The following is an 18,183-nucleotide window of genomic DNA, read 5'->3' as shown; positions in this document are numbered from 1 at the left end:
ATTAGGGTTACTAAAGAAACAACAAGAATTTCAGGCAATCCCCTGGGCTGGAATTAGTTGGAGGCTGGAGGAGTATTGTGGTAATACATCTTAAATGCTTGCCCTATTCTTACTCTACGCTTAGCAGCTCTTAAGAATCCCTGTTGTACGCAGGATACTTGATCCGCCTTACCATAGCCATGGCTTATATTGCAGAGAGAGAGCAGGCAAAGGAGGGGCTCCCTTCCTACAGAGGAAAAACTGATCGTCATCTGCCTCTGCTGGGCTATACTCCTGGAAGCCTGGGGGCAAGGCAGGGGATTGTGGAAAGAGGATCTAGCATGCCCTTGGTTGGTGGTGATGGGCCAAATTTGAGCTGCTGACCACTCGCAGAAGATCTTGCTGGGCTATACAACATCTCTGTGAAGCTTTGGGGCAAGATCATATTGTAAACAAGCTGAGGGTCTTCACTTTTTTACCGTATCTGAACAGCTGTGGTTTTGCTTAAATGTTGGTTGTAGCAAGTATCCAATCAACACTCTACCTGTGGCTCTCAAGTCAAAACAAAGATATCTTCCTACTGCGCTACATAAGGCATTTCTAACCTGCAAAGAAATATTCAGTAATACTGACTCTATCTTTCTGTGTCCATATTGATTCTGAAGTAAAGCTAACATTTTTAAAAGCAGACCAAGGCTTTGGAGGCTATTACCCTATGCTTGTTTTCTTCATGACGATATCTAGGCTTATGTTTTGTCTGATTGATTCCAGCTGATGGTTATGACATATTGCAGAAGAAATCACAGGCTTTAGACTGTGAGGATGACCAAGCAGACCTCAGGATAAATTAGGAACAGACTATGAGTTTTTTTACTGTGGAAAGAATACGTTACAGCAGCAAACAGAGACATATGCAGTAGACACGATACGCAGTCCCTGTGCAAGCAGGACATTCAGAGAGCTTTTAACCAGCTGAAGAATTTGAAGGTTGAAGATTTAAACAATTTTGTTAAACTAAGGGAAAGAAGGCTACAATAGCATCACCAGCACAATGCACTGACAGTAAATAAATACCACTAAGTCACTAAATGCTGATCCTTGGCCAGAGACTCAAATCCAGCTTGGTGCTAAAAAGTGCCTAGCTCCTTAAGGCTTTATTTTTTATCTGTTGTTAATAGTAAGGGCTTTATTTGATTTCTCTGAGTCTGAATAAAGGTATTTATTTTTAGAGAACTATCCCCCAGCCCTTAGACAAATCTGTGGTTCCCAGGAAGAAGCAGGGAAAGGATTTCCTCTGTTGGCCCTTAATTCAGGAACACGGTGAGTCCCATTAACTCCAGTATGGCAAGATGAGTGCATTTAAGCAAATACTCAGATTTCTTTTCTAGCATAAAGGTAGTGCTTTGATTTAAGACAATAGAGAACAATAGGCAGCGGGCCACCATCTTAGCAAAACCTGCATGAATGAGCCAGGTAAACTTTGCTGAGCTCACTTCATATATCAGAAAAAGGAATCTAGACCCGCCTGCTCTCACTGGAGGTGTGAAATTCAATGTCTTTTTTTCTCAGAGAGAAACAGAGGACAAAAAAAAAAAGAAACAGAACAGAACTCTGCTTGAAAACAGACTGAAAATAAATCAGCAGTGAATGGATTAGCTTCAGATCAGACTGCCCGGAGCAGCCTGATCTGGAACAGCAGAGCACTCAGGGCTTGTGTTTTTTAAATTAGTTTTAATAAATAGAATCAATAGCTCAAATTATGAAGAAGGACAAAAGCACAGATCAAATTGATCAAGGCTGCAGCTTATCGTTATAAGCCAAGGGGTGTCTTCTCTTGTCTGAATGAGATAAGGTGGCACAAGAATCCACTTGCAGCTTTTCAGTATCACTCTCAGAACAGCTGGACACAGAGTTGGAAACAGAGCCTGAAAATGCTCCTGGTTATCCAAACGCAAACACAGCCTCCCTTTCTTTTTCCTTTCCCCAGAAGGAAAAAAAACCCCAAATTAATAAATAAATCGGGAAATTAATCCTTTGTCCTGAAGATAAATGCAGGAATTTACAGGAAGAACAGAACTAAATAGACAAACAAGCACAAAGTAACCTGCATTATATATGGGATTTAATACTCAGGTGAAGAGATTCTTGGTCAAATCACTGGAAAAGTGTCTTTCCACATATTAGGTTAGGAAGGGGTGTTGGAGAGTGTTCAGGAGTTTTCTCTCGCCCAAATAGTCAGCCAAGGATTATCCGCTGGAGGGGAGTGAGGGGGACGTCATTAACTGCAATCAGGTTTTTGGCAATGAGAGGGAGCATTTGCACACAGGCACCTTGTTTTCCTCTTTGTGTTTTGTTGTTTGGTTTTTTTGTTTTGTTTTATTTTTCCCAGAGGTACTTTGCTCTGGGAAAGCTGCAGTGTCTCACTCCAGGGCCGGCTCTGCTAACACGGGGCCAGGTCACCGAGGAGCCAAGCAGGAGTGTGCCAGCAGTGGGGTCCCCGCTCTGCACGGGGCACCTTCACCTGGGCACACAGCTGCACGGGTGTTCACAGCAAGAGATGGTCTCCAGATCTGTCGTGGCAATGGAAGGGTACAGCACACAGACATTCCTGCTACACAACACACCACCTACAAGGGTAAGGAAAAATGGAGAATCTCGGCTGCCTCCTTACTCGGGGTAATAGGGGGATGACCCTACTTCAGATAAGCTTGTTTTGAGTAATAGTGGTCTCCTCCTCCAATAATAAAACCAGGAAAAGCATATTGCAGCTCCAAACAGCTTTCCAAGTCTCAGCTGGACCCCAGGTCACCAGCCCTGGGTCTACATGTGGAGGGCTTGTACTGTTCATCACCAGGATATCACCATGAGCTCCCCTTTCATTGCAGTGGTTTTATCCCAAACACTCTGAGCATCAGCTCTGGAGCACAAGTGCTGCACAGGAAACTAAAGCACTTAGAAAAACCTTTTTTTGCCTCCCTCTAACACAACTTTCTTATTAAAATTAAGCCAAGTACAAACTACCAGCCCTGAATTTATTTCATCAAATACAGTATAGCTGAAAAGATTTTTGGCACACCACATGGCACCCTAGAGGTGTGAGAACAATGCATGGTGCTGATAACCTCTGCTAACTCCCATTCATCCTCAGGTTGAAAAGCTGGCATCAGTTACATGGGCTTTGTGCCCACATATAGCACACAAGAGCCTTTTTCATTGTTGTGGTTGAATTATAGATAAACAGCAAAAGGGGAATAATAATCTTATAATAATAGAATATATGACAGATGTACTACTGAAAGTCATTCATATGCTCCAGTGATGAGCATGGTTCAAAGCCTATCTGGAATAGCCTTCCATCTTGCTAATAAATATTCAGAGACTTTTTGATCTTCAAGGACATAATATCGAACATCTGACAGAAAATTCAGTGCAGATCCGTAAGCGGTTTTTATTACATTTCAATTGGAAGTAGATTTCATAATGTTTTATAGCAAGCAGTGCCTTTGCCAGAAGACACAGAACTTTCTTGGCCAAAGTAGTCAGCCCTTAACTGCAAGTCCAACAGAATAAACAAAATACCAATTATGATTCAAGTGTAGTGTAAGTTATTTTCTATTCAGTGAGGAAGAATTGATTTTCCCAGCAGTGTCACTTACACTGTAATGATTATTGCACGTAAGACAAATTAAGAAAATGATGGAAAAACAAATTAGATGGGCTGCAGATCATTGGCTTATCTTGACTGCTCACCTTGAAGAGCGAGTTAGGGAAACATAATATACAGTACCGGATGTCAGGGTGCTTGAAACCTCTGCTCTCCTTCCACCTCCCTGATATTTCATATTAAAATTTCAAAACAGAAATAAACATTTCCAGCAGGGATGAAGCATGAAGCAGCACATCTTGCCAGTCTAAGGACATTTGCTTAATTAAAAACAATGATAACTTGCTGTGACAGAAGATAATTAAAGGGGTATAAATTGTATAAGAACTTGGCTTTGTCTAATGCTCTCATTTTATATACACATCTATTCATGAGTCATATGAGAAGAACGTTGCCACGACTCCTTGGCTTTTGTTAGCTGACACTTCATTACTGATGACCAAGTGCTAAAGCAATGCAGTGAAAGACCAGGCCCAATATTATGGCACAATCTAATGGAAATCAATAGGAATTCTTCCACTGATTTTTCAACATATATTGGATAGGCCTTTTATTACATGCATAAGCCTGAATAATGGGAACAGAGGTTAACCAATCAGTGACACAATGATAATCTCTTTATGCAGAGACGGAATCATCCCGATCAGAGTTTGTAACAAAAAAATGAGTTGGCCTCACATTCTTCTCCAGCATCATCCACAATCAGCCAATGTACTGTACATTAAGTGCTGAACGTCTTATCTAGCTGATAGAATTCGCTGCAAAAGGCTTGGTTAACCTTGTTTGGTTTTGCTTTAGGGCCAGCAAAAATGACAGCATCACCACCGAACCTGAAATGTCATCGCAAAGTTTCACACATACCCTTCCAGAATCGTTAAGTTTTCCCTCAGATTTATTTCAAAGGTCTGCATCATTACTTTAGTCTACATCACTCTAACTGCAGCTTCCTTGCAGGATCCCCCATTTTTTTGCTCTGTTTTACATGGTAAAAGGTCTCTTAAGTTTTAAAGGTGAGTTGGCCTTCCAAAAAAGAGAGAATGCATGAATTTTCTAGTTGTTTACTTTGTCGAGAAAATGTGCCACTAATTTATACCCCTTGATCTGTTAGGTTAGATGTAGTGCTTGTTATTTCAGCCCTTTTGATTATTTCATCTCACTAGCCAAACACCTTTTCTTCCCCCTCCTCCCCCCTTTTTTTTTGAAATGTAACATCCATATCAATTCTTGCAAATAGATGGTTCAAAGAGTAGGCATGATAGTGGTCATTCTCTCTCACTTTCTCAGATTAAGGCATGCTTTTGGCAATGAGAAAATGAACGTTTGCTCTGAGTTTGACAGTTGTAAAGGATGTTTATTTCCTAGGGCTTTGTTTATAAGACTGTAGTGTTTAAAAGATTATTTATGCTGCTTGGCAAAAGTTGCAGTTTATATAAGTGCTACTGTTGTAGTCGTTCGCCAAAACAATATTTAAGGCCCATATACTGAGTTACAGAAGAGCAAATAACATGCAATGAAAGTACAGAAAGCCACAACCAACATATTGTCTGCCTTTGTGTATGCTTTTTGATTTTCCTACCTCCTTCACTCAGGGGTAATCCTCTGAAATACACAGATATTTCAGCTGATTATCCCTTTATCTGGCAGAAGTAGCCTCTGACATAGTGAGTATTGCTATTTCAGCATTGAGATAGCAGGGAATGGTTAGTGATTGGTTTGACACCGTTTTTTTCTGGAAAGTATTTTCCACCATCACCTCTTCAATAAGATCAACAAGAGGGAAGAACATTCAGATGACCATGCAAGCCAAGCATAACCTGGAAGCGTGCTATTAGGCAGGCTAGCAGAGGAAGCATGGTTATTGGGTTCTGTTAGAGCAGCTGCTGAAATACAGATACTGATGTTGGAAAAGTTCCAACTGGGGGAACTCAATGCCATGAAAACTCGTACACTGATGCTACACTTGATGGTGAAGGTGAAATTTAGACCTCCATATAGTCTAGGTACACCTTTTTCCTTCTTTGGAACGTTTTAACAAAAGCAGTTGACATCATATTGAAGATTAAGGCTTCTGGGACTTGTGGGCTTCTAGGATCAAGAGCCAACCTGAATCAGTTGAGTTCAGACTAACAAAACCCCGAGTATTTCTATGCAACATAGGCTGAAGCCCAAAGCTTTAGTTCATAAAAGTAGGATACTAGCATAAGGTGTTTTACAGAAATGTATAAACTCCTTTATACGATGAACTTTGTAATGATGTACTCTAGCTGGCAAGTCAGGCACTGCTAATAAAAATAGCAGCCTGCCATCCCTTCAAAGCAGAGGTTAACAAGCTTTCTGTGGAATGCAGAAAATCTTCAAGGAGACGCAAGCAGGAACTTCTGAAGCACCCCCTGCCTCATTCCCTATTTTAGCTGATAACCACCACTACGTGCATTCAGCCTGGAGGACACTGAAGAGATGAATCTACACCTAGAACCAAGGCCATCTCTTCACAGCCTGACGTGGAGGGAAAAAAAACCCAAAAGGTCTTTCAAAGCCTTGAACAAAAAGCCAGTCTCCCTGTTTTCTAGCGCCGCTGGAGAGTTTCTTCCAGACAGCATTCGCGCCTCTGACAGACAAACAAAACAGCAAAGCCCTAGCTGCTGCTGGTCCGCAGCCCTGAAGCTACAAGTCTGTCCCCATCAGACCAGGGCATCAGTATGCCCAAGGGCAAGCACTCCTTGACGGGCACTTTGTGGAGACTCACGCCTCTGTGTCCAGCCCGTGTGGTGCTCCTGTAAAGCCCTGGATGGATGTGCTCCAACTTCTAGGGTAAAGTTCTCAAAAAACAACCCGATTTCTGGGATGTGGGCCCATGCAGTAGGCTCAGCCACACCAATATAACGTGGCAATAACATGTATGGAAATGAAGGAAGCCAAAGTAATATTGTTTGCTACATGAATACTGTATATAAAAAAATAATCCTGTAGATGCATCATTCATGTATTTATTAAGGGCTTTAGCTAAAGGGACATACATATACAGGTAGTAGTTAAACTCATAAAGGGGTGAAAACCTTCCAATTAGTGCTCCATAGGCAGCCCTACTGACCATAACAGAGCCAACAGTTAGCCATAATTGAAATGCCCACAAAAATCTCCACCTCAGCTGTCTTTAAATTACCGACTGTAACACTACTGTGAAATGCTGCTTTCTAATACAGTGACAGAAACTGATACAAGAAAAGTACAGAAATGAAGAAAGTGGAAAAGGTGATGATGCAGAGGTACCATGTCAGTAAAAATATATTTGATGGAAAAACCCCCGAAACTGTATATGCATCACTTGAACATCAAAAAATAGTAGAGCTATGACTTTGTACTGCCTTATATAGGAGACTCAAAGCAGCAGGCCTGCGTTTCATGTTGCTGAGCATAAAGCCTTCCTGTGATGAGAAATAGTTATTAGAAAGGAATATGAATGTGCAAGAGTTATTTTTTTTTTTTTTTTAAACAAGGAAATATATTGCCATATGAGCACAGTCTGGTGAATAAAGTCCTGAAGGGGTTATAGTCCCAGCTAAACCACTGGTTTGTTACCCTGTACTCTTGGGAAATTGCTTGTCCTTTACAGCCTATAGCTTTACAGTTTCTGTAATGGATAAAATTATGTTTATAAACTTACCAGGAAAGTTGTGAAATCTGTTAATATTTATAGAAAACCTTGTGAGCCCTAAGAAAATCTTAGCATTTCCATATAGCCCATTAAAACAATTAAAATCTTCCCTAATAATTTAAAATAAATTTAAACAGTTGATTACCTATTTCATTTGTGTTTTCAACACCCGTTTTATTTTTCCCTAGAGTGTTTTCCTGTCTACCGCAATAGCACAAAGTCCTGAATCTGCAAATACGTACAGATGGGTAGTTTCACACCTGCGATTCATCCCACTGGCAGGCAGTGGAGCTGCTTGGGCAAGCAATTAGGATGTGTACGAATGCCTGCGGAATCAAGCCCTAGATTTTCTTGTAGGGTATTCCCTCACAGGGGCCACTAACACCGATTTCAAAGGACTGAAGAATGAGGTCTGGGCTTCATCTGCCATGGCAACAATATACTGCAGATAGGAAATTACAGCTCCTGGGATTCGGATACAGTGAATATTTCCCCAAACCAATAATTCCACCTAGAGAGAGTTGTTGTTCTGCCGGGGCATTTCTTGTTTTGCTGTCATTTTCTGACACAGTCTGTACTTCTTTTATGACTCTCCACTTGCCAAAAAAAGAAAAGCAAAAATTTCCATAGCAGCTCTGTTGGCCAAAGAAAGCTTCAGGTACAAGGCAGGTTTTTTAGCATCAACCCGCTGTCTTCCCACAGCAGGGGGGTTCATAGCCCCTCTTCTTATACCTTGCTTGTTCAGAAATTTCTGTATGTCTATAAATATTCCTGCTGGGACACTGGACTCTGAGGAAAGACTCTTCAGAATTGATTGCTTCCCAGTAGTTAACAAGAAGGAAAAAATGGATTTGGCTGATCTGTGCTCCTTTTTTGCAGCTGTGGAGAGACTGGAGATGCCAGAGAAAGCAGCATGGGCAGTACTTCCACTGCTGGAGACAGATTTGCTTTCTTACCTCAGTGAGTGTCTGTGGCTTTCACAGACATGAGTGCTTCGCATTGAATAGGATGCCCTTTGACAAAGGCTCTTTCCTCAAAAATGCTTATTGGGCTACTAAAGGCAATAGCCTAATATATTTATGTCATGTGATGGTACAAGTGAAAAAAGAAATCAAAGCTTACCCTGAAGTTAGCACTGAAATCCAAATCTCTCAAAGCCAAGGGTAGGCAAGTGTTACACCAGGGATCATTTCTAAGCAGGAGGCATAACATAGAATATAAAACCATTAAAAGGCTTTCAGAAGGTGTGTAAATAAAGCCATTATAATCCTTAGCCTGCCCATGTGACAATCCTTTTTCAGTGAAGAAAACCAACCCCAAATAACTACATATCACTTCTTCCCATCCCATGCTCCTGATTTTGGGAAAAAGGGACAGGCAGACAGTCCCTCCTTCCATTGCTACTCTCTCCCACCTGAGCCTTGGCCATGTTGTCAGTTACAGCTACATATATGTGCTACTGTTTTCTCATCTTCTTTGCCCAGAGTCAAGCCGGTGGAGGAAGAGGTTAAACACACAGACAGCCTGTGCACACGTGCAGGTGTGTGCACGCACACTATTCCCTTCAGTTCCTTGGGTAGGATCTGGTTTTGGGGTAAGGGTGAAGGGAGGTTGCTTTATGAGTCCCACTGCGTCCCACAGTTTTATGTTCAGAGCATAAACACAGGACACCAGAAACTCTCCTGAGAAAACAAGCACCACTTTCTTTTCCAGTCTTCACGTAGTCAATCCAGTTCCTCACTGCACACTACTATTTCAAATAAAAAAAAAAAAATCTGCTGACCACCATTTGAAAGTATAGTCCCTCCTTGCTCTACTCTCAGACAAAAGGTGAATCAAACGTTGAAGAGGTGGAAGTTTTCCCCACTGCATGTTTATGCGCATAGTGTTTTTGGAAAACCACTGAAGAGTCACAGATTTCTTACAAACAAATATTTACAAATTAATTCTGATTAACTGACTGTCTTTGGACAAGGATTCATATCAGAAAGTACATCCTCTTGTGTGCTATGGGGAAACTTTATGTCAGTAGGACCATTACCAGAGCAATGCTCCATAGGCATTCACAAAACAGGATTTTCAGGCAAATAAGCTAAAATGCTGACTAATAACCACGTTCTTGAGTAGGAAAGAGGGCGGACAGAGGTAAAAGCTTCAGCCCGCAGCTCACCCGGCGGGTATATGTTTAAAATTGAGGCTGCCCTGTCTATAGCAAGTTCTGAATATGTTACAGTCAAAGATATAGCATTATTTAGTTAGTCCAGGCAAAGACAGAGGCTCAGAAAGCTCAATATACTTATGAAAACCAAAGACAGGTTCATCTGAGTTGGGTTGAAGGCTGTTTTCTTTTCACTCAGAAATGTATCTCCCTCTGCATATAATAGCAGTCTGTAAATTCTCCTCTAGCTAACCAGGAGCAAATGCATCTGAGTGGCTTGATAAAGTGATGGGAGATAAGACGCATCCATACCTTCCAGGCTGAGCTCCTGAAACACCTAAGGATATTTGGAGGAAAACATTAAGCAAAAGCAAAAAAATCACAAGCTTTTCTGACACTAGACCCCCAAAATCAAGGAAGCTGCACCTGAATAAAGGCAGAAATTGGGCTCCTTATTACAGTGTATGCAAGACAATTAGAAGAAATAATTTTCTATACTCTTATGTGAAATCCAGGCTTGACTCTGACCTATAATTTGAAATAAGCTTCATTTTAATGACTTAAATTTCACTGCTAATAAGAGCAGTCCAATCAAACTACAGGCAAAGAGTGTGAAATAATTTACAGGTTTTGTCTGAAAAGGTCAAGGTCTTAAACAAAGAAAAGTGACTTTTCCTACCAAAGTGCTTGCCCCTTGCTGTGTGAACTAATAGACTGCTATGAAAAATAATACCTGTCTTTTGTGCCCGGAGTATCTTGTTTACCAAACACACACACATTAATTACCAATCAGCTGCTGCCAAAATGAACAACACATGGCTGACAGAGGTCCCCATCGCCAGACAGTGAAAATGAACTTAGTTCTTTCCACTGAAGTTAATGAAGCTATGACAATTTAAATTAGCTGTGAATCTACCCCAATTATCTTTTAGCTTGCCTGCACAAGGACACTCAGGAAAGTTAAGCAGAACTAACTAAAATGCCATCAAGTTAGAAGAGAGTGAGGCATGTTGAACTTTGCATGGGTTTCTCTCAGTCCTCAGTTAGGTGTCTAACAGGTTTGTTTATTTTTCTTTGCTGGATAATTCTGTTTGGCTTTGCAGGACCTCCTCCTGCATACAAACTGCTGGCAGTTAGAGCAGCTGTCCCCTTCGGGATGTATATTCCCTTGGCATCTCTCTTCTGTGCAGCTGTTCTCTCTGTTCTTGGGGCATTCCTCATCCACTCTCTTCTTTCACCCTTGTTAAACTCTTTGCATACCCAGTATTTTCAGTGACATGCTGGCCTGATGAGACCCCCTTGGCATAAGCAAAGGAAACCCTTGAGCTGCGCAGCAGCCTTTCTCCTGCTGGCTTATCAGGCGATACATTTTGTGTGTGATACTCTTCCAGAGGAATTAAATTTGGAGCTTTTAAAGACCCCTTCCATTGGAAATCTCTTCTCTGTTACACCTCAGAAGTGCTGCTGGGAAGATCAAGTATTTGAGAAGCTTTTTTAATTTTTTTTTTATTTATTTTTTTAATTTTTTTATTTAAGAGGCATGGCCTGGGTTTTGAGGGAGATAATAAGCTTTATTCTTCAGGACTGCAATGCTGATATGACTTTGCTAAGGGCCAGATCCAGAAAACGATTAACTCAAATTCGCAAGCTGTCATTTATAAACCTAAGTGAGGAGCTGAAAGCATATTGCATGGACAAATGCAGATACAGGGGTAACAGATGAGTTGTCCTGGCTTGGTGGCTTTTACAGTACAGCAGCTTGTACCCTGCTGGGTCAGAGCATGAGGGGCACACCCCCCCCCCCTCCCTTTCTGCATCCCCCTCTGCATAAATACCCTGAGCTCCCTATGTAAGGGATGGGAGGGCAACTCAGCGAAGCTGAGACAGAAACACATAAGCACTTTAATGTCTTTCAAACTCATAAAAGCACCTTTCAAAACTTTCCCTAGACCTCTGAGTATGCTCTGCTCTCCCAGCTAGCGATAGTCGCCTTTGAGTATCAATAGGATTCCCTGTGCCAAAGTGTCTTGGCCTCCCTAGGTGGGATGAGAGATGAAGTTAATACATTTTAATATTAGAAAAGAGAAGGCAACAAAGTCTAAAATACAGCTTTTTAATTCTGTGCAGTGAAAACTGATAAGTTGTGAGAAGCGGTAGTAAGGGAGGTAAATGAAGCTAGGAAATCACCCACACTGTTGAAGAGTTTAGCGTGGCATACCATTCAGAGCAAAGGAAATTAACTGCGGCGTGACACCAGTGAATTCATGATTCCTCAAATCTGTTTTGTGATTCATGTTCTTGTTGGAGAAGTAAAAGACAGAGCTCCATCTTACTTTGTAATGTCCCCTCGGCTTACCAACTTCTCCATTTTAACCACATTTTAGTTTAAAACAACTTATTTCTGATCTTACTAGGGCTTTTCTCTCTTGCTGTGCCTCTACGCTAAACCTTGGTATTTACCAGCTCGCATCTCATGAATAACATTACTGTCAAACTCTCCTAGGTTATAATTATATGAAACAAGATTTGAATGGGGAGACACACAAGATGAAGACACCATATTTGAGACAAGAAAATGTAACACCTAAAAATGACTAGTTTAATCTTCCAAACACTTTAGAAAAACGTTGATGATAATCTCAGTCAATAGGCAAGTTTTGATTCTTTGTAGGAACTGAAGCAGAATATACCTAAAATGTCTAACAGAGAGGCTTTATTTTGGGACGTGGAGCTGACCAGCCCCAGGAACCCATTTTGCCTGGTATCAGATGTGTGGGGATGTGACACAGACCCTCTGTTTTTTGTGTGTGTGTGCGAGACAGAGGCTGCCGGAAAAGCCAGAACTTGTACATGGGGAGAATCTCTCTGTAGCTGACCCCAGTGAAGGGCATCAGCTGGAATAGACCTCGGTACCCGCTCAATGCTGCACGCAAACAAAATCAAGTCTTGGCTTTCACTGTGTTTCCCTGCAAAAAGCTTAGTGATTTAACAAGTCATATAGTTGCCACTAAATTTTAAGTGAATGCACTTTCATTTCAAAGATAAGTTAGATATATATGCACGCATCTATACATCTTCAGACTTGATCATACATCTCTCATAGATGCATCAAGCTGCAGTCATTATAAGTCAGGTGAAAGTCATGTGTATGTATTTATTGCCATAGTATCACGAGTAAGCCAGCAGAGAGTACTGCACTGCAAAGCAACTCCTGCTGTGTGCAGCATACCTCCTCATGCTGAAAAGCTCCTGAAGCTTTGGAAACTGGACGTTTCTATAGAGATATATACTTGGTAATTTATACTAGCTGAGGATCTGCCCTGCAGAGTTTATTATCCTTTAGTGTCACTTTCTTCCTGTTCTTTTTTCTCTCTTATGCTCTGCCTATTTCTTTTTATCCTCCCAATGAAAATGTCAAATACAGAATCCAGCACAAGCGTTGGACCACTCCACCGATATACAGCCAGTGATCGTACAGCAACCTCTATAGCTTTCTGCTTCAAAGTATGAACTGATCATAAATTCAGGAAGAGAAGAATGTAGCACTAACTGCAGACTTTTTTCCACCCTAACAGAAGCAAAGCTGGTTTAAATAAAAAAAAAAAAAAAAAAAGAAGCTTTAGATAGCATGTAATATGTTCTCAAATATGCTCTGCTGTGCAAATATTCTCATCCCCTTCTGATAATATGTGGGTTTATTGATTAACTATATGATTAACCACCATAACACAGGGACTTGAAAGCTTCATGGGTCTTCATTTTGTTACCTTACTTTATCCTCTCCACACCCTGTCTTTCTTAGATTAAGGTCAGTCCACTAGTATAAACACCTGAGCAAGAACTGTAATCGTTTGTAGATTTCAATGTAATTTCAACTTTAAGTGTGAAAGCATAAAAAAAATTCCTAATTGCAGCTGTCAATAACAGTGTTGCAGCTACTGTTCACGTAATTTGCAGCTTCTGTCACAGGGAAGCACATCTGACTCACTTAGTACATAACACAGAACTTGCTATTTCAAGGCAGCCACTGTTTTAGTGGTCAGACGTCTACTCAGCCTTGACTTGATAGTCTAAAATAAATATCCTTGAGCAATTGTACAAAAACACCAGAGAGCAAGCAAAAAAACCCACTGTTTATAGTTTGCAGATGCTTAGGAGAAAACACTCTATATAACGTACCTCTAAAGTGCTCTGACAATGGCTAAACTGGCAAATGAAGCCAGAGAATGGTTTTTAAAATACAAAACACCACATGATCAAGCCTAGGCCTTATTTATTTTACCTGCAGTTTCCTCTTAGATAGGACTTTGACAGATGGGTGCCAAATGATGGACCGTCTCTGTTGTCAATTATTTCAGTTGTCTCAGTTACTCCTTTCTAAAACTGGCACCGCTCTCCCGTTGAAGCCTCTGGCACGCTAACACATTAAACAATTCCCTTTAATTAGCTGAGTCACATATCCAAGTTTGCAAGCTTTCTTTGAGGAGCTTCCATTCTCAAGAGATGTCTCTTATATTGTCTCCACGGTGTAGAAACAGTCAGGCAGAAGGAACTAACTGGTCAACATCTACGTGCTGCTGTTGGCTGCTGCACTTGTATGCCAGCTAAGAAGGGCTAAACATCAAGGGAGTAAAGTTTAGGAGAAGGAGAAAATTAGGAAAGTAACTGAGTTGGAGGCAGTTTCTCTTTATAACAAATACAACATGACCAAATTTGATTTCCTGATACCTTTTTATCACAGCATTAGTTACAGGATGCAGGTAAAATGTTGATATTAACATTTCTCTCACATAACTCCGCAGGATTGCAAGCAGAATTGGACCAAGCAGCCTTTTTCACCTCCCTTCTTGAGCTGCCTCGTACTGTTGCTTTACTTTGTCAAATCAGAGATATAGTCTACTGCCCAAATGTTTGTACCTAGCTGCTGGGGTAGAGCTCTCTATTTCCCTGGGATACTGCAAGAGTGATTTCAAGCACTGCTGAGATGAGAAACCCAAAAGCAAGGAAGGGTGCTCTAAGAGAATGAGTAAGCTTTTCCTGGCATTTTGAGTTGTATTCCCAGTTGATAGTCATACGTTTCTGCTTAGTTTGCTAAATTTTAAGAAGGATTCCTTCTATTCTGAGAACAAGTTATTTTTGTTTGCATTACTTTCTCAAAGCAAGACCTCTAATGACTAAATGAAATCTTAGTGAATACTAAGAATGGATTACAAAGCTTGACACTGGATTTTAAAACTGTTTTAAATCTTCAAGGAGTAAACTGCCTTAGGTGACTACTGAGTTGCTCCCCCTCTCTCACTCTGTGAGGCAATTAATAGTTAATACTTTGACACAAATGAACCTACATTTCCCATCTGAACTTTCGGCCTCTGGTTTCTCATGGATTACCTCCAGAGCTGTAAGTCAGAGCCATCTACATTTCTCACAGGCATTTCAGTATCTATAAAAAAATGCCAAAAATTCTTCTATCCAACTCCTCTTCCAGGCAAAGATTATAAAGCAAAACAGCTAATAACCACAGTCTCCGCTGCAAACACTCAGAGCATGCCAGCTGCAGAGTGCTTGCAAATCTGCAAGAAGCAACGTACAAACCAAGCTGTAACTATCCTCCTATGAGATTTTGGCCTGTAAGTGAAAAAGTAGAAGTGGCAGCAAGAAGAGTAATGAAAACACGTGGTTTCTGATCCCTGCTCTGTTTCCACATGGTAAGTACAAACCGAAATCCCTCAGCGTAAGAGGCTGCCAGCCCTCCCCTTTGCAACACCCTTGCTAAAGCAGATGCTAATCCAACCAGGAGCAAAACCCCAGCTCTTGTATCATGCTGCAGAGCTCACGTTCGCTGTGGAGCATAAGCTCTTACTGCCAGGAAACCAGCTACAAAAAAACCCCATCACAGCAGCATGTGTCAGTGGCCAATCCTCAAAAAATAAAAAATAATAATAATAAAAAAAATCAGCCATGGCAAAGAGCAGAGATAATGGTTATTGAGGGCAATATTTTTACCTTTATCCTGAGTTTTCTTACCAAGTAACAGAGCCGGTTGCCACATGCCAGCAACCCGACTTAAGAAGCAGCTGTAGTGGAACAGAAACACACAGCAACAGAAGTGCTTGAGGCTTATCAGGCTCCTGTTCTCTCTCCAAAGCTTTCATCGGCATGTTATTCAACATCTAAAAGGCACTAGGAAAGGACTCTAGGATAGATTAGGAAAGCTATCAAGACCACATAAGAGGTGAAGAGCTCTAAGTGTAATAACTCCCCCCCCTCCTTTATGTCAAATGAAAATAGACTGCATCCAGCACTCCCAGAATGAGCTCTTAAGTGAAAAAAGTACCTTGCAGGAGCTGTACTTAACAAGAAGTCTCTGCTTGCATACTATACAGGGTCCTTAGACACTGTGGCCATCTATGCTCAAGTTGTGACACTGATTTTAAAACCCTTTTGGCTTATTGAGGCTTTTTGAAGAAACATAAAGCAAGCTTTTTCTGTTACCAAGAGTGCATTTGCAACAGCACCTGGAGCAGTAAAGTCTATTTTAGTCACCTGAATCACCCCACTGGGCAGAGACATGCTTAGGAAGGCACATTTCTAGAGTCCCCCTTTGACCTTGATGGAAAAATCTAAGGTTTATCTTCCACTTAATAGCTCTCCAGCTAATGTATCTGGCTTTAGTAACACTAACATATGGTATATTCAAAGCAACTCTACATAGTTTTCATGGACAAATTTTTAAGCCATGCTGAAATCAGTCCCAGGACTATACTGATTGAACGGGACCAGAATTACTTCCCGAGGAACTAAAAGTTGGTTTAAGTGAGAAAAGAGTCAAGTCAAGAGATTCTAACTCCTATATTTGCACAGCACTGCCAGAAGAAAGGATTCGTTCACTGTTTTTAGTTGCACTAACGTTGTAGTCCACCTGTTTCAGAGAACACACACTTGTGCTGAGGAACCCGCAAATTAACATCCTCAACAAACCCTCAAGAAGTTAACAAGGATCTGCTGTGAACAAATCTCATTTTACTAACAGGTGCTTTTTGGCGATATAAAACTACTTCTTTGCAGAAATAATTATAAAATGCTTTTGCTTAATCCCTAGAAGGCAGACCTTAACTTTGTAATCTAAAGAAACAATCAAAGCAAAATTAAACAAAATTAGCAGTATATGCCTGGAGCATGGTTCACTCAGGATTTAGATGACCTAAATCACAGATGGATTATTTTTCCCTCTAGTTGCAAGAATGATTTAAATTTTACTGACCTTCTGTGGTTAATTCAGACATTTTTCTCAAGTTTTCACTGCAGTCTACTTATTCAGTGAGCATAACAACTCCTCCTTCTGAATGAAACAAAACTTTTGCCCTAGGAAAACTGTGGGATAGTAACCATGGATATATTGTGGTGTGTGAAATCAGGATAGGGGTATATTTTTCCAACTAGTGACATAACATTCTTTGTTGTATCCTCCCTCCAAACTTGCCACTCCACTTATTAATCAAAGGGTTTATCCAGGACTACTCCTTTTGGTTTTGCTTTAGGTCATAACAATGTCAGATGGCTGTGGGTGTAGGCAAGGGGTGATATAATTTGCTTCAAAAAAATTAAACCGAAAACAATCACTTGCACAGTTACATACTTGCCATTGCGTAAGCTCTTTTGCTTGTCTGTGTTACTGACACAGAAAACAGCTGTCATACAGTATTGTTCACGTTACTTTATGGAAAACAAAGAGAAGCTTTAAGATAGATAAAACCCTTCCTTGAGTAACGCAGTACAGTATCTTTACATTGTTCACTCTCTCCAACTGCAATCGTGCTGCTCCTCTGATAAAGGAGGATCACTCTGAATGTTTATCAGAGTCCTTTCTGTAATGCCTTTGTGATTTCAAAAAGAAAACATTAAGTTGCTTCTTGGCAAACAAGCATAAACCTTTGGAAATCTCCTGCACTACAAACACGAAAGCTCATCATCAAGTTGTTTGGGGCAGACAAGTTGCACTACATGTTTCAACAACTCTAAAGCAAGCTGTAAAGAAAGCTTAGACTTTATACTTCAAATTACTGTCACAGCACCAAGGAAGCTTGTTTAAAATTTAGTCTGCACTTTGCATTATAACGTACGATATCTTTTCTTAACAGAGATCTTAAAATGAGCACTATCAGAGTAACGGAGAGGAGCTTCAAGATGTAATTAAGCGAGCGTCGGAGGAAGGGCTGTGCTTTCCAAACAGCTGGCATAAGTCTCCTGAGTGACTCCCTACAAACCTGACCCTTGGCTTGCCAAGCAGCCGTTTGTTTTCAGAGCCAGCAACAAGGCTGCTGCTCGCAACCATTCCCTCTCCCTACTTACAGTTCAGTGGTGTTGGCGGGGATGTCCCGGGGAACCTGGACCACCTTGCTCTCCTGACAAATGAAGACCCTGCCCGCGCAGCAGCAGGCATGGTGCTGGCATCCCAAGCAGCCCGCCAGGAAAACCAGCAAACAGGCGAGGACTGGAGACATCTCTGCCTTCACATCTGTGCGCGACTCCTTCATCTCAAAGGGAGGAATGCAGAGACCTCCCAGCCCAACTCCCTGAATGGAAGATCCGCCCCAAAGGCTGGGACGAACCACATGGCTTTTGGGGGATGACTTCTCAACAAGTTTCAGCTCATGGCCCCAGATCCTTTACAGTCTTAGAGTAGGGATGGAGATGAGCAATGCTGACTTTTCATGACAAAAGTATTTT

General features: G+C 41.1%; 1 protein-coding gene across 2 annotated transcripts in view; it reads right to left on the bottom strand.

Annotated features, from left to right (window-relative positions):
- Nucleotides 1–17,972, bottom strand: part of FSHR (follicle stimulating hormone receptor) — an 86,536-nt gene extending 68,564 nt beyond the window's left edge. Inside the window, exon 1 of one of the 2 annotated variants that reach the window (XM_050894654.1) lies at nt 17,806–17,972. In XM_050894654.1, the coding sequence (XP_050750611.1) occupies nt 17,806–17,957 (152 nt within the window). In that variant the 5' untranslated portion in view covers nt 17,958–17,972. The remainder of the gene's footprint in view (nt 1–17,805) is intronic. The other variant, XM_050894653.1, reaches the window with a different exon arrangement.
- Between the last annotated feature and the right edge of the window lie 211 nt (nt 17,973–18,183).

The sequence above is a fragment of the Gymnogyps californianus genome, chromosome 3 (assembly GCF_018139145.2).
Source record: "Gymnogyps californianus isolate 813 chromosome 3, ASM1813914v2, whole genome shotgun sequence".
Taxonomy (NCBI): Eukaryota; Metazoa; Chordata; class Aves; order Accipitriformes; family Cathartidae; genus Gymnogyps; species Gymnogyps californianus.
This window is presented reverse-complemented; position numbering and strand designations above follow the sequence as displayed.